At 49.4% G+C, this 13,892-nt stretch overlaps 1 protein-coding gene across 1 annotated transcript; it reads left to right on the plus strand.

Annotated features, from left to right (window-relative positions):
- The first annotated feature begins 114 nt into the window (after positions 1-114).
- On the plus strand, positions 115-12,613 carry CCDC25 (coiled-coil domain containing 25). The gene is made up of 9 exons (XM_050895137.1): positions 115-197; positions 3,056-3,103; positions 3,882-3,921; positions 6,532-6,583; positions 7,088-7,163; positions 7,727-7,830; positions 8,964-9,166; positions 10,238-10,283; positions 11,664-12,613. Exons 1-9 carry the CDS (start codon positions 173-175, stop codon positions 11,691-11,693), a joined length of 624 nt encoding a protein of 207 aa, XP_050751094.1. The 5' UTR covers positions 115-172; the 3' UTR covers positions 11,694-12,613.
- The last annotated feature ends 1,279 nt before the right edge of the window (positions 12,614-13,892 follow it).

Genomic DNA, 13,892 nt, shown 5'->3' on the forward strand with positions numbered 1-13,892 from the left:
GCGCATGCGTATGGGGAGGGAAATAGCGTTCGCACTGTACTGCGCATGCGGGATTGCTCCATGCGCATGCGCCGTGCTCCCTCCCCCCCCGCCCCGGTCGCCAGGCACTGCTGGAGCGGGAGAGCGGCAGCCGTGTGGAGCCCCGGGCCGGGCGGGCTGAGGAGCCGCCGCCATGGTGTTTTACTTCACCTCCAACGGTGAGTGAGTGAGGGGAGAGCGGCTAGAGGCCTTAGCGCCCACGCGGGGCGGGGGGGGGGGAGCGCCTGTGAAGGTCCGGGTCCCGCCGCTGTGAGGGGAGCGCTGGGCCGCGCCCCTGCCCCGTTCCTCGATGAGCGGGGCCGTCCGGTAACGGCACGTCCTCCTGCCCCTACTCTCTGAGCACCCACTTTAGTCCTATCGGTGCTTTTTGCGAGCCCCTGGGCCGGACTGAGTGTAAAGGACCCGGTTTGGGCCGAAATCGGCTACAGCTAGAGGTCATTTCAGGAGCTAAGGGGTTCCCTGGGCTGAGGAGCCTCTCGGAGTGGTTGCTCACAGCCTTGAATGAGCAGCAGTACCGGTGAGTGTCTTCTGAAAGCTTTCTCAAGTGTACTGCTGTCAGGAGTCTGAGGGAAGGCATAATGCATAAATTGTCTCATTATTTTTCCTTTAATGTAGACAGATCTCTTTTGTTTGCCCATATGAAAAGGTTGGCCACTTCTGAAGCATGAGAAGTCTGTGGTGTGATGCAATGTGAGCTGATGATACGGAGGATAGTACAGGAATAGTCCTTTTTGGTTTGCCCCCAGTCACCTCACCGGTGTATAACCTGCTTGTGAAAGTTTCAATGTGGTTTTTACCCCTTACCCACTGTATCCACAAACTAGTATTTTATAGCCTCGTTTTCCTCAGTTCTAGAGGTGAAGTTCCTTAATGAGAAGAATTTGAATGTCTGGCTGCTTGGACAAGGCAAGATTTAATAGTCTTGTGAATTTTTCTTAAGCAAATTTGTTCTTGGGATTTGTTTAAAAACTTTTTTCCCCTCTGTTGTGGAAAGTCAGGCCCTTTATATACCCAGTGAACAGATCCACTGGCTGTCTTGGTCACTTAACCTGACACTCAGATGGAAACATTTTCTGCTGCTCAGCAGGCTGCTAGCGAGAAGTTCAGAGACTTTCCTGGACGTGACCCTTTTAGTGGAGAGAAAAGAGCCTGGTACAGTGCCTGGCAGACATGTAGGGAAACTTGGGGGGTATTAGGAGCAGACAAGCTGCAGTTAACTCTGCTAATGATGTGAAAAATCTCCTTTGTTTTTAAATTATAGTTCTGCAAAGGGTTTCTGGCATGGTATAATCAGTTTTGCTGCCAGGGAGAGGTCTACAATAAGAAGACTATTGCAGTTTGCCTAAAACGTGTTGCACTGTTACTAATGTGCATTAAATCATATGGGTTTTAAGTAATCTCCTTTATGGTTATGTTAGTGTTCCCCCACTGTTTTGGCAGGATGGGCTTCATTTTCCCAGAACCATCACTAATGCAACTTTATTTTTGAGCATTTAATTTTACGCCTACGTGTAGTGCCTGTAGTCACGATGATCTCACATTCTCTAGACTCTCCTATGTGTCCAGGGTGGATTTTTTCCAATCTTTAACTCCCACAGATGCATAATCCTTTCATGTTTTCGAATTTTCATTTCTTATTACCTCACTGCTAAATTGAAAAGTGTTGTCTGAGCTTTGTGCTAGCGATGTTGGATTTCTAATAAAAATACCCTCAGAAAGGACTGGGTCAGTAAGCATTTTGGGATCCAAGTCTTTGCACTGCCAGAGCTGTAGCACATAAGTGAAGTGTGTCTACTGTTTTAGTGACTTTAAAAATACCAGGTTAGACATCATATTTTCAAAAGATGCTTTTTGGAGGCAGGTTTGGTCACCTGCCTTTCATTTGTTTGCTCTTAGACCTTCATTTGTGCACTCATCAGTGAGCGACTTTAGAAATCCCGCTGTGAATTCTATTTGTTCTGCACCAGTATATGAAAAATGCAAATCTGTGTTGCTGCAGCAGGTTGTTTCAGCCACTGGCTGTTACGGCGTGAAGCCGCCTGCTGAAAACCCGCTCTCAGTAATTCTTCGTGCTGAAGCGCGCAGGTGCTGTAGGTCCTCGTGAAGAAGAGCTAAATTTCAGTGCAGCGCTGAGGCTTGTAGCTATGGCTGCAGCGTTTGCTCACGCACACGCTAATTGTTAAAAATTGTAGGGGCTAGAAACGTGACAATCTGGTAGTGTTGCTGTGAAATTGGGATTTCCCTGCTGCCGTGTACAAGAGCAGAGCAGGTTTTTTTTTTAAAGTAGGCTGCTCAGTGGTTTCTGCAACAGGACTCCCCTGACTGTAGCACCCTCTTACTGCTCTGTGTCCGTCTCCCAGCTGTGCTGGCTTTTGGTCGAGACACTGAAGGGACACTTGTTTGGTTTCCCAGAATTGGCAGTGTCTTTACTGCCTGATGGAATGAGCCCTAAAGAAGAGAAGGACATTGTTTTAAGTGTCCCAAAAAGGGCACAGATGAGACAAACGAGTTTATGGAACTTTGGTCTTTCCGTTGTCTTGCGAATTTTAATCCTCCCAGGCCACCTGGGAGAGGTTCACATTGAGTTTCTGGTACTTTGGGGAAGCAAGGGCCAGGCAGACGAGCTGTTTCACTCAAGGCCACACAGAGAGTTAATCCCAGACTGTAAATATGATGTCAGCCTTTCTGGCTCACAGACATGTGCTTAATTGAACAGATTATACAATTACACAGATACAGTCTGAACCACTTGGATGTTGAGGGTGTTTTGCCCAGAAATCTCTTCCTTGCTGGATAATCTTCCATGGACAGCAGTGGAGACGCCACTTTCCAAAGTCCTTTGAAGCATTTGGGACGAAATCTGGAGGAAACATGAAACAATCTTCCTTTCACCCTCAGAAGGGAAGTGGGTTGGATGGTTTTCATTCTGATTTCTATGACCAAGACTGGTGTGTTTGTCATTCCTTGCAGTTTGTCCAAACCCCTTTTGATTTGTTTTCCTCTTTCTATCCCTCAGTTGTTCCTTCCGTTTACACCATTTACATGGGAAAAGATAAGTACGAAAGTAAGTACATTAATGTCATGATGCTTAACGGCTTAGATTTAGATTTGTGGGGATTTTAGGTCATTTTGAAAGGATGTCTTTGTATGTGTTAATTCAATATATTGTTTGAAAACTTGTCCACCCTTGCAAGTGATTCTGACTTACCCCTCTGAAATCCACTGTGTTACTTTTAGTTAGGATAAATAAATCTTGTAAATCCTCTAGGCAGAGTAACTGCCTTCAAATACAAGTGAAAACTAAATTAACTGAGGAAAAAAAAAATCTGTCTAGAGAAAAATACTGTTTTTCAGGTTGTGTTTGATAACTTTTGCAAACCAACCTTCCATTTCCCTGCTCAGTCTGTATTTTTCCCCTCTCCGCTGAGCATTCGTACTCCGTAGGTTTCCTGTCCTCTCCCTCACGTCGAAGGTTACGGTTCTGCTGTGCCTCCTGTTTCCACATCAGTAGTTGACGTGAAACGGAGTGTCTCACTCCAAGGGAAAAGTGTTAGTGTGGCTCTTTTGAAGACTTGCCCTGAAAGTCTCCCCCCATTAGATTGATACTTGAAGAAACATATTTTCACTTTAAAATTTCAAAATTATGTGATGGAGGCGTTCCTGGCATACCTGTTCCTGCCATACCTGGAGCAGGCAGATGCAGCGTTAAAGCCCTTTTCTGTTTCTGCTCAGTCGCCGTGCAGTGGCTGACCAATAGCGGAGGATTCCTGCTCTTGTCAGGTAGTTGGATTTGTTGTTGATGAGGTCCTGGGCTTTGCTCATCGATACTTTTATTCCTACAGATGAAGACCTAATAAAGTATGGCTGGCCTGAAGATATCTGGTAGGTACTGAAATTCACTGAAACAAATTGCCTTTTCATTATGCAGCCGAGTCTAATGATCGTAACAACCCTCTCGCTTCCACAGGCGCTGTAGAGTCTCTTTTTTCCAAGGCCACGTAGCAGTTTAAATGCAATCCCAGGGTGGAGGTGGATTGCAGCAGACCTGGGTGCGGCTGTTGGGACCCCGTTGATTCTGAATTCGTTCCCCTGCATCTCCTCTCGACCCCCCGCTTTGTTCATCATAAGAGCTGGCCCCTTTGTCAAGCTTTTTGGGGTTTATCTGTGCATGGAGCTGCTGGAGTAGCAATAACCTGGATAACTCCATACACGGATATTTGTGTTTCAGAATATAGGTGCTAGCTTGCTGTTGCTCTTACTGCGTTTGGGCAATGGGCAGAGTTAAATGAGAAGGGCAGCTTGGTATTTGTGAGAGAGAGCACCTCCTGAGTCAAGCAAGAGTAGCAGCTTCTGAATATCTCCGTGCACTGACAAGTGAAACCAGCAGAAACAAAAGGCTAACAGAGGAGAGGGAGAGCAGAAGCACAAACGTGTGAAAGCATGGAGCAGTCAGATGGGGCCTGGGGATGGAGCCAGAAGTTTTCGGAGCACCAGTAAATGCTGTGCCTAGAGAAAACTGTCTGTTGTCTCCCAGTGCCTCTTCCTCTGTGTGTGCTTCGTGTCACCCCTCTGTGCGCGCTTTGTGTCACCCCTCTGTGCGCTGTGGGCATGCACTGGCCTGGCCTGTAAAACAGCCGTCGCTGTCTCAGGAGTTGGGGTCGGTGAGCAGGAGCATGGGAGTTTGATATTTTGATTCCTGCCGGGTGAAAGCTGTGTCTGCTCTAAGCAGACCTGCTAGAGCTGTGGCCAGGCAGGCAAAAGGAAACGCTCTGACATGCGTGGGTTGATATTGGCTCGTAAGATCTCATCGGAAGAGAAAAACAAGGGAAGGGAAGTTCCCAATCCTGCTAGCAGCAGTTGGTGGCATCTTTGCTGGCTGGATTAGTCCACAAAGTTTTCAGACTGGTAAGGTTTGTGAGATGTTTATGAAGGAGTTGGCTTGCTTTCAGGCACTATTGCACAGACCAGATGTAGCGCAGTTGCTGCCCTCTCCTTTGCTAACAGTTTCTAGCAAGAATCACCATGTGGATTGTGCTCCTTCTCACTCTTCAAGGTGGCCTTTGCCAGGATGAGCTGAGGCATCTTGATAGAACTGAAGCTTGACTAGGTAGTAGCTAACGTGCTCCGTAGAGGATGTTTTGTCAGCAGTCAGCTAACTGGCAAGGGAATATTTTTTTCTTTTCTAGCAGAAGAGATTGTACTTCAACTGAATAACACACTGTTGTAGCAGTATCACATTCATTTGCTGTCTCATGTTTGTCCTATCACTACGTAATTTAAGGTATGCCTACACTGTTATTTAGGAGTGACCTTGAAATTCATCCTCAAATTGCCTGAACCATGGAAGTCATCTTTCCCCATCTCTTTCCTATCTTGTAGCTCACACCAGCATCACCCATGTTGATTTTTTTGTATCCTAGTGCCATCTCAACAAAATAGCATAGGTCCTCTTGCAGAGGCCTCCTGAGAATTGTTTTCCTAACGGTGTCTGGCACCTTTTAGACTTACTTCTGCTTAAGAGGGGTCCAGTGGAATTGGGGTAGGAGGCTCAGGAGGTACAAGTGAGAGCTCGTGTGTTGGTGCTGGAGCGTTTTCTGTCTTGCAGCAGGAAGGGAAAAGTCCTGTTATATTAAAAAGAAAGTGATGGAAAGAAAAGTTGGGAGGTGACATGAGATCAGTTCCCCCCTCCTCTGTCCTTGGAAGTTTGCAGGGTTGGAGTGAGCGTTGATCAGGACAGGGCTTAAAAAATAGGGGATCATGGTAAAAACACAGTCAAGTTAGAAGAGGTCTGGAGAAGGGCAGCTGGAGCCATCAAGGAGATGAAGAGCTGTGCTGTAAGGAGGGACTGGAGTGGAGAGCACTCTTCAGTCTGGTGGAGAGAGGGCTGAGGAGGGTGATCGAGGCTTATGAAATCTTGGAGACAGTGAATGAAGTGAATGCAGAACTGGTGTTTGCTATTGGGACTGGTGCCCACTGAAACCACTAGATCCAGTGCACTTCCCAGGCAGCATCGCCTGTTCCCACTGTTGGAAGCAGAGCACTGGGTTTCATGGACCATTAGTACTGACCAGTGAGAAATTTGGGGGGGTTTTTTGCTCTGTGACATTGAGACCAGTCATGTAAGTGGTGTAACTAGCAGTGCCTGCTGCAGAGGTCACGAGTTTGCTGTTTCTCTGAAGAATAAATAGACAGACCAAAACACCACATGCGTAGGCTCATCCTGTGAGTGTTGTCTGCATGGAGTATAGCATTTAAAAGAAGAAAAGGGAGAGGGAAAGGGTTTTTATTTTTTCAGTCCCCCATCAAGAGGACTGTTGTTTCTTGAAGGATAGGCTCTGACTCCCTTGCCTGCTTTTAAATGTGTATATCGTGAACATTTCTATACTTTTGTTGTCCACGGAGTGGCCATTTTGTCACTTGTTAGGAAGCAAATCTTTCAGAACACATCACCATCTCTTATCCTCTGTTAAACGTGCTTTTTTTGTTCTGTAGGTTTCATGTGGATAAACTCTCTTCCGCGCATGTGTACCTTCGGTTACACAAGGTAATCCTGTGACACGTATATTTAAAAACATTAATATTCACCCGCATGAGAGCTGCATGCACCCATTCTGCAGTGATTCCTGCGCACAAGACCACCTTTGCTCACGTGCAGAGTCTGCAGGGCTCCCTAAGAGTGCAGGTAACCACCACTGTGGGGAGACTGAATTTACAGCCTCCGTTACCAAATAACATGGAGAGGAGCAGGAATTTTAACGTGGCCCAACAGAACAATTGATTTCTGGCTTGACACCAAGCGTGCATCTAGGAACCATCACCCCCTTAAAACGGGGAGAATACCTTTGAGAAAAGCAGGATGCAAATTGCTTGTGGTGCTTCGAGCCTCTCCTTATAAATGCCACGGAAGACTCCAGTCTTGTAAAACGTGGAATGTGGAGGTCCTGGCTGTGTTTGCAGAGCATCACGCCCTGCTCCCTGGCTTTCGTGTGCTCATCGGTCCCTACAGCCCCCCGCCACAAGCCGCTCACGTTGCCTTGCTCTGTCACAGGGGCAGACGGTGGATGACATTCCTAAAGAAGTTTTGATAGACTGTGCCCATCTAGTGAAGGCGAATAGCATTCAAGGTAATACTGATTCCCGGGAGATCATTTTGTGGCGAGTGTTTCTGGTCCACACGAGCGTGTGGGGGTTTTTTTTGGATCAAACGTTTGTGACGTTTCTGCTGTGGTGCTCTCTGTTAAGCCTGTGCCTGCGGGTCTTACGGGAAGCAGATGTTGCTTGCAGCTGCTGGGGCTGCCCGTTACACTTCCGTAAGGAGGAATTTTAAGTCTCTGAAATTCCTGTTTGTGCCTCCATATCGCTGTCTGAGCCAAGGAGGCCTTGCAGTCTCTTCTGTAACACCACCTTGGGGCCCCCTTCCATAGTAATCGCTCTTCTGGCAAAGACGGTCTCCATCTGGAGTTGGTTAACACTGCTGCAGCGCTCATGTTACTGCAGAAAATGATGTCGTGGTGTTCTTCCATTTCACTGTAACACTGGAAGGACTTCTCTGTTTTCTTCTTTCTTGCCTAGCTAGTGATGTTTGTGACAAGAATAACTGCCAGTGTTTCCATGTGCGCGGAAGACTTTTAAGACCTCTTTCAGCAGGGAGAGAATTGAAATGTTTCCCTTCTCCCCTGCTTTCTAGGTTGCAAGATGAACAACGTCAACGTGGTGTACACGCCGTGGACTAACCTGAAGAAGACCGCAGACATGGATGTGGGGCAGATCGGCTTTCACAGGCAGAAGGATGTAAGTATTTGCTGCAAGCCAGCGACGGTGACCTGGTGGCAGACTGTAACGTTTCTGTGTTAGGAGCTGGGTGGATTGTCTTCAACATTTGCCCTAAAGCCAGGGAATCATCCACTGTTGAAGTGTAAGGGAGATCCCGGGAGCGTGTTTGGACTTGCCTGAACATCACCTGAAAATCCGTGGTTGAGTGTCAGCCTGTAGCAGAGTGTAGCCTGTACAGCGTGTGTTTCCAAACTGCAGCACGGTGTAGCTGACGAGTCTTTGCTGATGCCGAATGGTATCACGTGTTAGTCTGTGCTATCCGTTTGAATTTATCTCCGCTGAAATCGTCTCTTACTACAGCCGAAGAGCCTGCATATGAGCAGTTGCTTTGGATCGGCTCCCGGGCAGCAGTGTAACCACACGTCTGGAAGGGCTCAGGACTTGAACTTGCTGTGCAGAGGAGGGCTGTGTGGGGTCCCAGAGGTGTCTGTCTCTGTGTTCGCTCTACTGTCTGTCTCTGCTCCGAGAGCTGTCTCACCCTGGTGCTGCCTCTGAATTTGTTAAACCTGTTAAAAGGCAGAGCTGCTTAGCTTTGGTTTAGGGTCAAGCCAGTGTACTAAGCTATTCCCGAGCCTGACCTAGTGTCCGCAGATAATGTTACGCTTAAATTGTAGTTATGGAGCTTGGCTGCTGGGAGAGAAGGCTCTCTAGAGGTGCAGTTGTTTGTCTAACACAGGTCTGTACCAGGGCAAGAAATGCTAAAAACCCTGCAGTCAACAAGCAGCACGTGAGCTTCTCTTCCCAAAACGGTCTGCAGAGACCTCCTGCCACCTCTTCAGGAATTGGCAGAGACTGGTTCTTGTCTCTTGGCCTCTTTGTTGAGGCATGTGCCAAGAAACGAAATTAGTAATGCTTATGTACTTAGCAATGCTTATGCTTATTAGCTATGTGCTTCTGAGTGTTGGGAGTGGGCCTCTTTTTGCTGTTACACAACCTGCTGAATAGGCCTCGGTGGCAGTGATTTTCCTTAGCATCTGTTTTTGTGGGATTCAGCCATGTGTAAAGTGGAAATAGGGTGTTTTCTTTCCGTTGAGAAAGTGCCAGAATAAAAGTATTTTTTTAAAAGGATCACAGTTTTTTGCACTCCAAAGGTGAAAATGCTGACAGTGGAGAAGAAGGTGAATGAGATCCTGAACCGGCTAGAGAAGACAAAAGTGGAGCGCTTCCCAGACCTGGCCGCTGAGAAGGAAGCCCGGGACAGAGAGGAGAGAAATGAGAAAAAAGCCCAGATCCAAGAGATGAAGCGGAAGGAAAAGGAAGAGATGAAGAAGAAGAAAGAGCTGGAAGAACTTAGGTAAGTAATAAATTGTAGTGCCAGCTTCTAACTTCTGCAGTTTTCATCGGCGCTGGGAGAGAGTCATGGGTCAGCAGTTTCTGTTTAATAGTCGGCCCGGCGTTACTCAGTGTTCAGCTGACCTGCTCTGGCATAGACGTCTGCACGGCCCAGTGATTTCCTTTGTCTTTAGAATAAATGCGTTTTCCCCATTTCTCCTAAAATAAACCTGGATGTTAAACCATTGTTAAAAGAAAGGACTGTGTCTTTTGAAACGTGTCCCTAACTGGGGTGAAATCGGGCAAGCCGCTTGTCGCTCTCTGTCATTGGGATGGGAGCGATTGCTTCCAGCTTTGCGTGAGCCTTGGAAAGCACTGAGCCTTCGCTAGAGTTCTTCAGCTTCCTCTTGCATCACTGATGTTAACTAAAACATGTGTAAATCCTCAGTCGCACGCTCCTTTAAACACAGAATGAGGGATGGTGTTTTGAAATGTCATATTGACCTTTCTGTCCGTGCCGCAGCATGTGTGAGCTTGTTCCTTAGTACTGATGGCCCCATACAGCACTGGCTGTATCTGCTGGCTGGCCCCAAAAGCTCGCTTTTAAGCTTTAGTAAGCCGTGTTTATCTGTAAATGACAGTGAAACCGGAATTGGAAAAACTCCGAGATTTCGTGAGTGATTCAACACACGTAGAGGTCAGAAAGGAGAGCTTAGAGAAGCAAACTGACCTGAGGAGAAGTCACCGGCAGGCACGTCTGTGCTACAGAGTAAGGGGCCTGCCTGCTTATTTAACCTTGCCCCAGAGCTGCCTCTTGGCCATCCCCCCAAGTGAAAGGATTTTCTGCCTCCTGGGATGATCTAGCTGGTAGTTCCAAAACAAAAATACGGAGGAGTCTGCATAGTGCCTGGGCTTTGTCTGGTTGTTTTAGTTAGCCAAAGAGTATGAGATAAGCGAATACTGGTCCAGCCTATCTGAGTTCAGAACGGAAAAAAATTTGTTTTTCTGGTACTTGGTCCTGTTTTATCAAAACGCCTCTCTGTTGGTGGGTTTTGAAAACATATCATGCAAGATAATGTAATTTCCCTTCCAGGAGCTACTCGTCATTAATGAAGGCTGAGAACATGTCCTCCAATCAGGTAAGATTGCCCACAGAAACCTTTCAGAGACAGCTGAAATTCAATGCGGGATCGTGATGTACGCTCTCCCGCATTGCAGTCTGGTTTTGGTGACTCCTGCATGACAGAGCACATCTCCGTCACCCCTTCTCGGTGAAGGACATTGCCGCTTTCCTCCGCTTTCTGAGAGGGCCCTATTGCTTTTATGTCAGCCAGGAGGAGCCTGTGCTGCTGGAAATGTGTGCAAAGTCCTCCCGGTCCCCTTCCCACCCAAGTGAAAGAACAGGTAGAGCTTTAAGTGGGACACCAGGCTTGACTCTCCTTGTGAGCTGTTTGGGCACAACCTGGCTCGTGAGCAGAGGAGGTCTCCCTAATGGCAACCATGACCTGCATGTGCCACCTTGTTACTTCATGGGAGGGGGAAAATGGACATTTTTAACAAGAAATAAACCGGAGGTGTAAGGAGAACAGTTTGGGGAGGGATGAATATAGGTGCTGAGGGGCAGAAGAGGAAGCTTGAAGGGATGTGCTTGCGGAGAGCAAGCAGGTGTCAGCCCCGGGGACTGGAGCAGTATGACACGGCTGCAGTCTGACGGTGGAAAAGGAGCCAAAGCGGAGAGGAGCGCAGGCCAGGAGGAGGGAAATGAGGAGGTGGATCACAGGAGGGCTGGGGGCTGAAGTTCAGAAGAGGTCCTGGTGTGCACTGGATGCGCCTCTGCTTTGCCTCCTTGGTGGGACCTCGGGCAAACAGATCTTGGAGCTCCGCTGAGTGACCCTCGGTTTAAAATCCACCTTTTGCATCCTAGTCCCTGACTAACTGCTTAGAGGAGTGTGCGGTTTTCAAGAATTCTTGATTTTCCTCCTGGTTGGCGTGCAGATCCCCTTTGAAACTTGAACTGGGTTGAAGTATGAGCGTCTCCTGACACGCACAAGCAGGCTGTGCCCGATCAGTGACACTTGCCAGGGAGAGGCGCGGTGGAAATGCTGTGCAGGAGATCTCCTCCTCTCAGCACCTGACCCCCCCCATGATGCCAGACTCCTTTCCTTCTCCTGAGTTGGAAAGAAGCTCAGGTTGTGATACGGGGATGGTCCACGAAGCTGCTGGTGAGAGCCTGGGCTCTGGTTCCTCCCAGGTCACAGCAGATGGCTGCAATTTCAGGGAAGCGATACGTCGCAGGGACAGCAAATAGCAACTGCTGTTTCACGACGCAGAGCTTCACACAGGGCTGTTCCCACTCCAGAGCTGCTGTTGGGCGTCTGTTTGGTCTGATTTCTTGGTGTTTGTAGTGAAATGGCAGGAAACCAGAATAAATGGCAATTCTGAAATCCTGCTGAATGCACCATTTCACCATTTTCCGTTTTAATGTGCACAATGATCTTGTTTTGTCTTTCTTCCCACAGGATGGCAACGATTCAGATGACTTTATGTAAATAAAGTCTCTCTCCTTTCTCAATCATGAGGTGGTTTGGGATGTCTTAATATGTCACCATCGCTAAGAATGCCAAAAAAAACCCAAAAAAGTGAACTCTGACTCCATTTCTTCAGAACCTGGTTGGTTCTCCCGGCAGCGTAACCAGCTCTGTGCCATGGACAACTTCTGAAGGGAGAAGATCTATACGTCTGCACATACATCTCTTTTTCAGGGACGTGGGTGGAAGGAAGCAGAATTGACTTTCGGTTCTACAAAGACAATGGTATTTATTCTAGGGAAGGGATTGGTGTAGCTTTTAATCCAACGAGGTTTAAAGAAAAGAAAACAAATCGCGCTGTCTCACCGCTGTCCTGGCAGCGGAGTGACTCAGAAACGGTTGCCATTAACTCGGTATGGACATGAACGCGACGCTGCCGACTGTGTAACTCTTCTCTTCACGCTGGCGAAGGTCAGCAAAGCTGGGGGATCCCTCTAAAATTGGGGGGGGTGTAAATTTGGACAAGCTCACAGCTGCTTTGCAGACCTCCCCAGCCCTTGCCGGCAGTAAATCTGGTGGCTCCTCATAAAATACAGAGCTACAGATGATGAAGACTGAGCTCGGCTGTCGTCGCAGCCTACGCGAGCACGTGACCGCTGGCTGTGATATGTGCCTTTAGCACAGGATGAGAATAGCCTCACGGTGTCTTTTGTTTTAAATTACGCTTGATGCCTGGGCTGTTCCTTGGAAACCTTCTCTGGAGAGAGAATTTTGTGAAGAAGAGTTGAGTTTTGCGCAGCGTCTACGCCTGTCCAGGCCAGAGCTCTTGCCCGAGCGCTCTGTAAGGTTTCGTCGATAAGTCTGTACGAAACGGTCGCGATAATCCTTGCAGCACCTGTATATATGTCACGATTAAATTCATACCATGCTGGTAAAACGTGCTGCTAGGTGGGAGTCACCTGGTGTGCTCACGCCTCTGAGAAGGAGGGGAGCTGCGAGGGTCCGCGGAGTGTCCCCTCGGGCAGCAGAAAGCCATGCGGAGCACGGCCGTGCTGAGGGGGGACAGCACAAGTCTACCAAAGTCCGGTTTTGGGGTGCATCTCTGGCTGCTGCAACCTCGCCTGCAGCCTCAGCAGGGCAGGAGGTGGGGGAAGAGCCCCTCCGCCTCCGGCCTTGCTTCTCCCCAGTGCAAAGCGAGGATGTCTCTTGGCGCAGGGGCGGATTTTTTTGGGGGGGGGGAATAGGCAAAAGGGAAGAGCGCCTTAACGAACTGAACTCTTAACAGTCTCCTCGGAGAATTACTGAATTATTACAGGAGGAAAAACCTACCCTGCTCCAAGGGCAAGTCCCAATAATGCACTTAAACTTATTCTATGTGCTTCCCACCCTTCCCTCTGGGTCCTGAGGGTGCGGGGTTGGGGCTGGGGAGGGGGTCCAGGCTGTTGTCAGCCCCCAGTTCCTTGCTGGGAGGAAGAGGATGGTGGGCTGTGCATCCTCTTCGTGCTCGTGTCCTCTCTCAGCTTGGGCTGACCTGAACATGGGGTGGCTCCAGCTAATGCCACCCCAAACTCTCCCCAGCATCCCACCTCTTTAGGGACCTGGCGTGCGAGCTGGCCCAGAGCCTGGCGAGGGGGGGTGAACCACCCTGGGACTGATGGGGAAACTGAGGCACAGTGCAGCGACTAGTTTTCTTCGCTTCCCCCCCCAGCAGCTGCCCCTGGCAGAGCCAGAGGGGAGAAGCCAGGAGTCCAGGAGGCCCCCGTGGGCAGGGCGGGGGGCGAGGAGCTGGGGGGACCCCGTCTCGCCCTGCAGACTCGACGCCGCCGGGCCTCCCTCCTCCCCACCGTCAATGGGCCCTTTCATGGGACGTGGGTGTTGGCCGGGGCCGGCGACCTGAACGCTGGTCCTGAGCTGCGCTGCCATCAGCAACGCCCGCGGCCGCAGCCCTGCAGCTGCAAACTGTTGTGCTTGGCTGCAGCGCCCGCCCGGCACCTCCGGTGTCCTCCGGTGTTTATCGATGGGCGATGTCCCCACTGCGCGGCTGCCTGTGGGGTTGTGTGTCCCTGGGCGCTCGTGCGGGGGGGGGGTGTGCACGGCTGTCTGTGGGCCGTGTGTCCCCAGCACCCTGTGCACAGGCTGTCTGTGGCTGTGTGTCCACCAGCACCCTGTGCACGGCTGTGCGGGCTGTGTGCCCCAGCACCCGTGCACTGTGCACGGCTG

Source organism: Gymnogyps californianus, chromosome 3 (assembly GCF_018139145.2).
Source record: "Gymnogyps californianus isolate 813 chromosome 3, ASM1813914v2, whole genome shotgun sequence".
Lineage (NCBI taxonomy): Eukaryota > Metazoa > Chordata > Aves > Accipitriformes > Cathartidae > Gymnogyps > Gymnogyps californianus.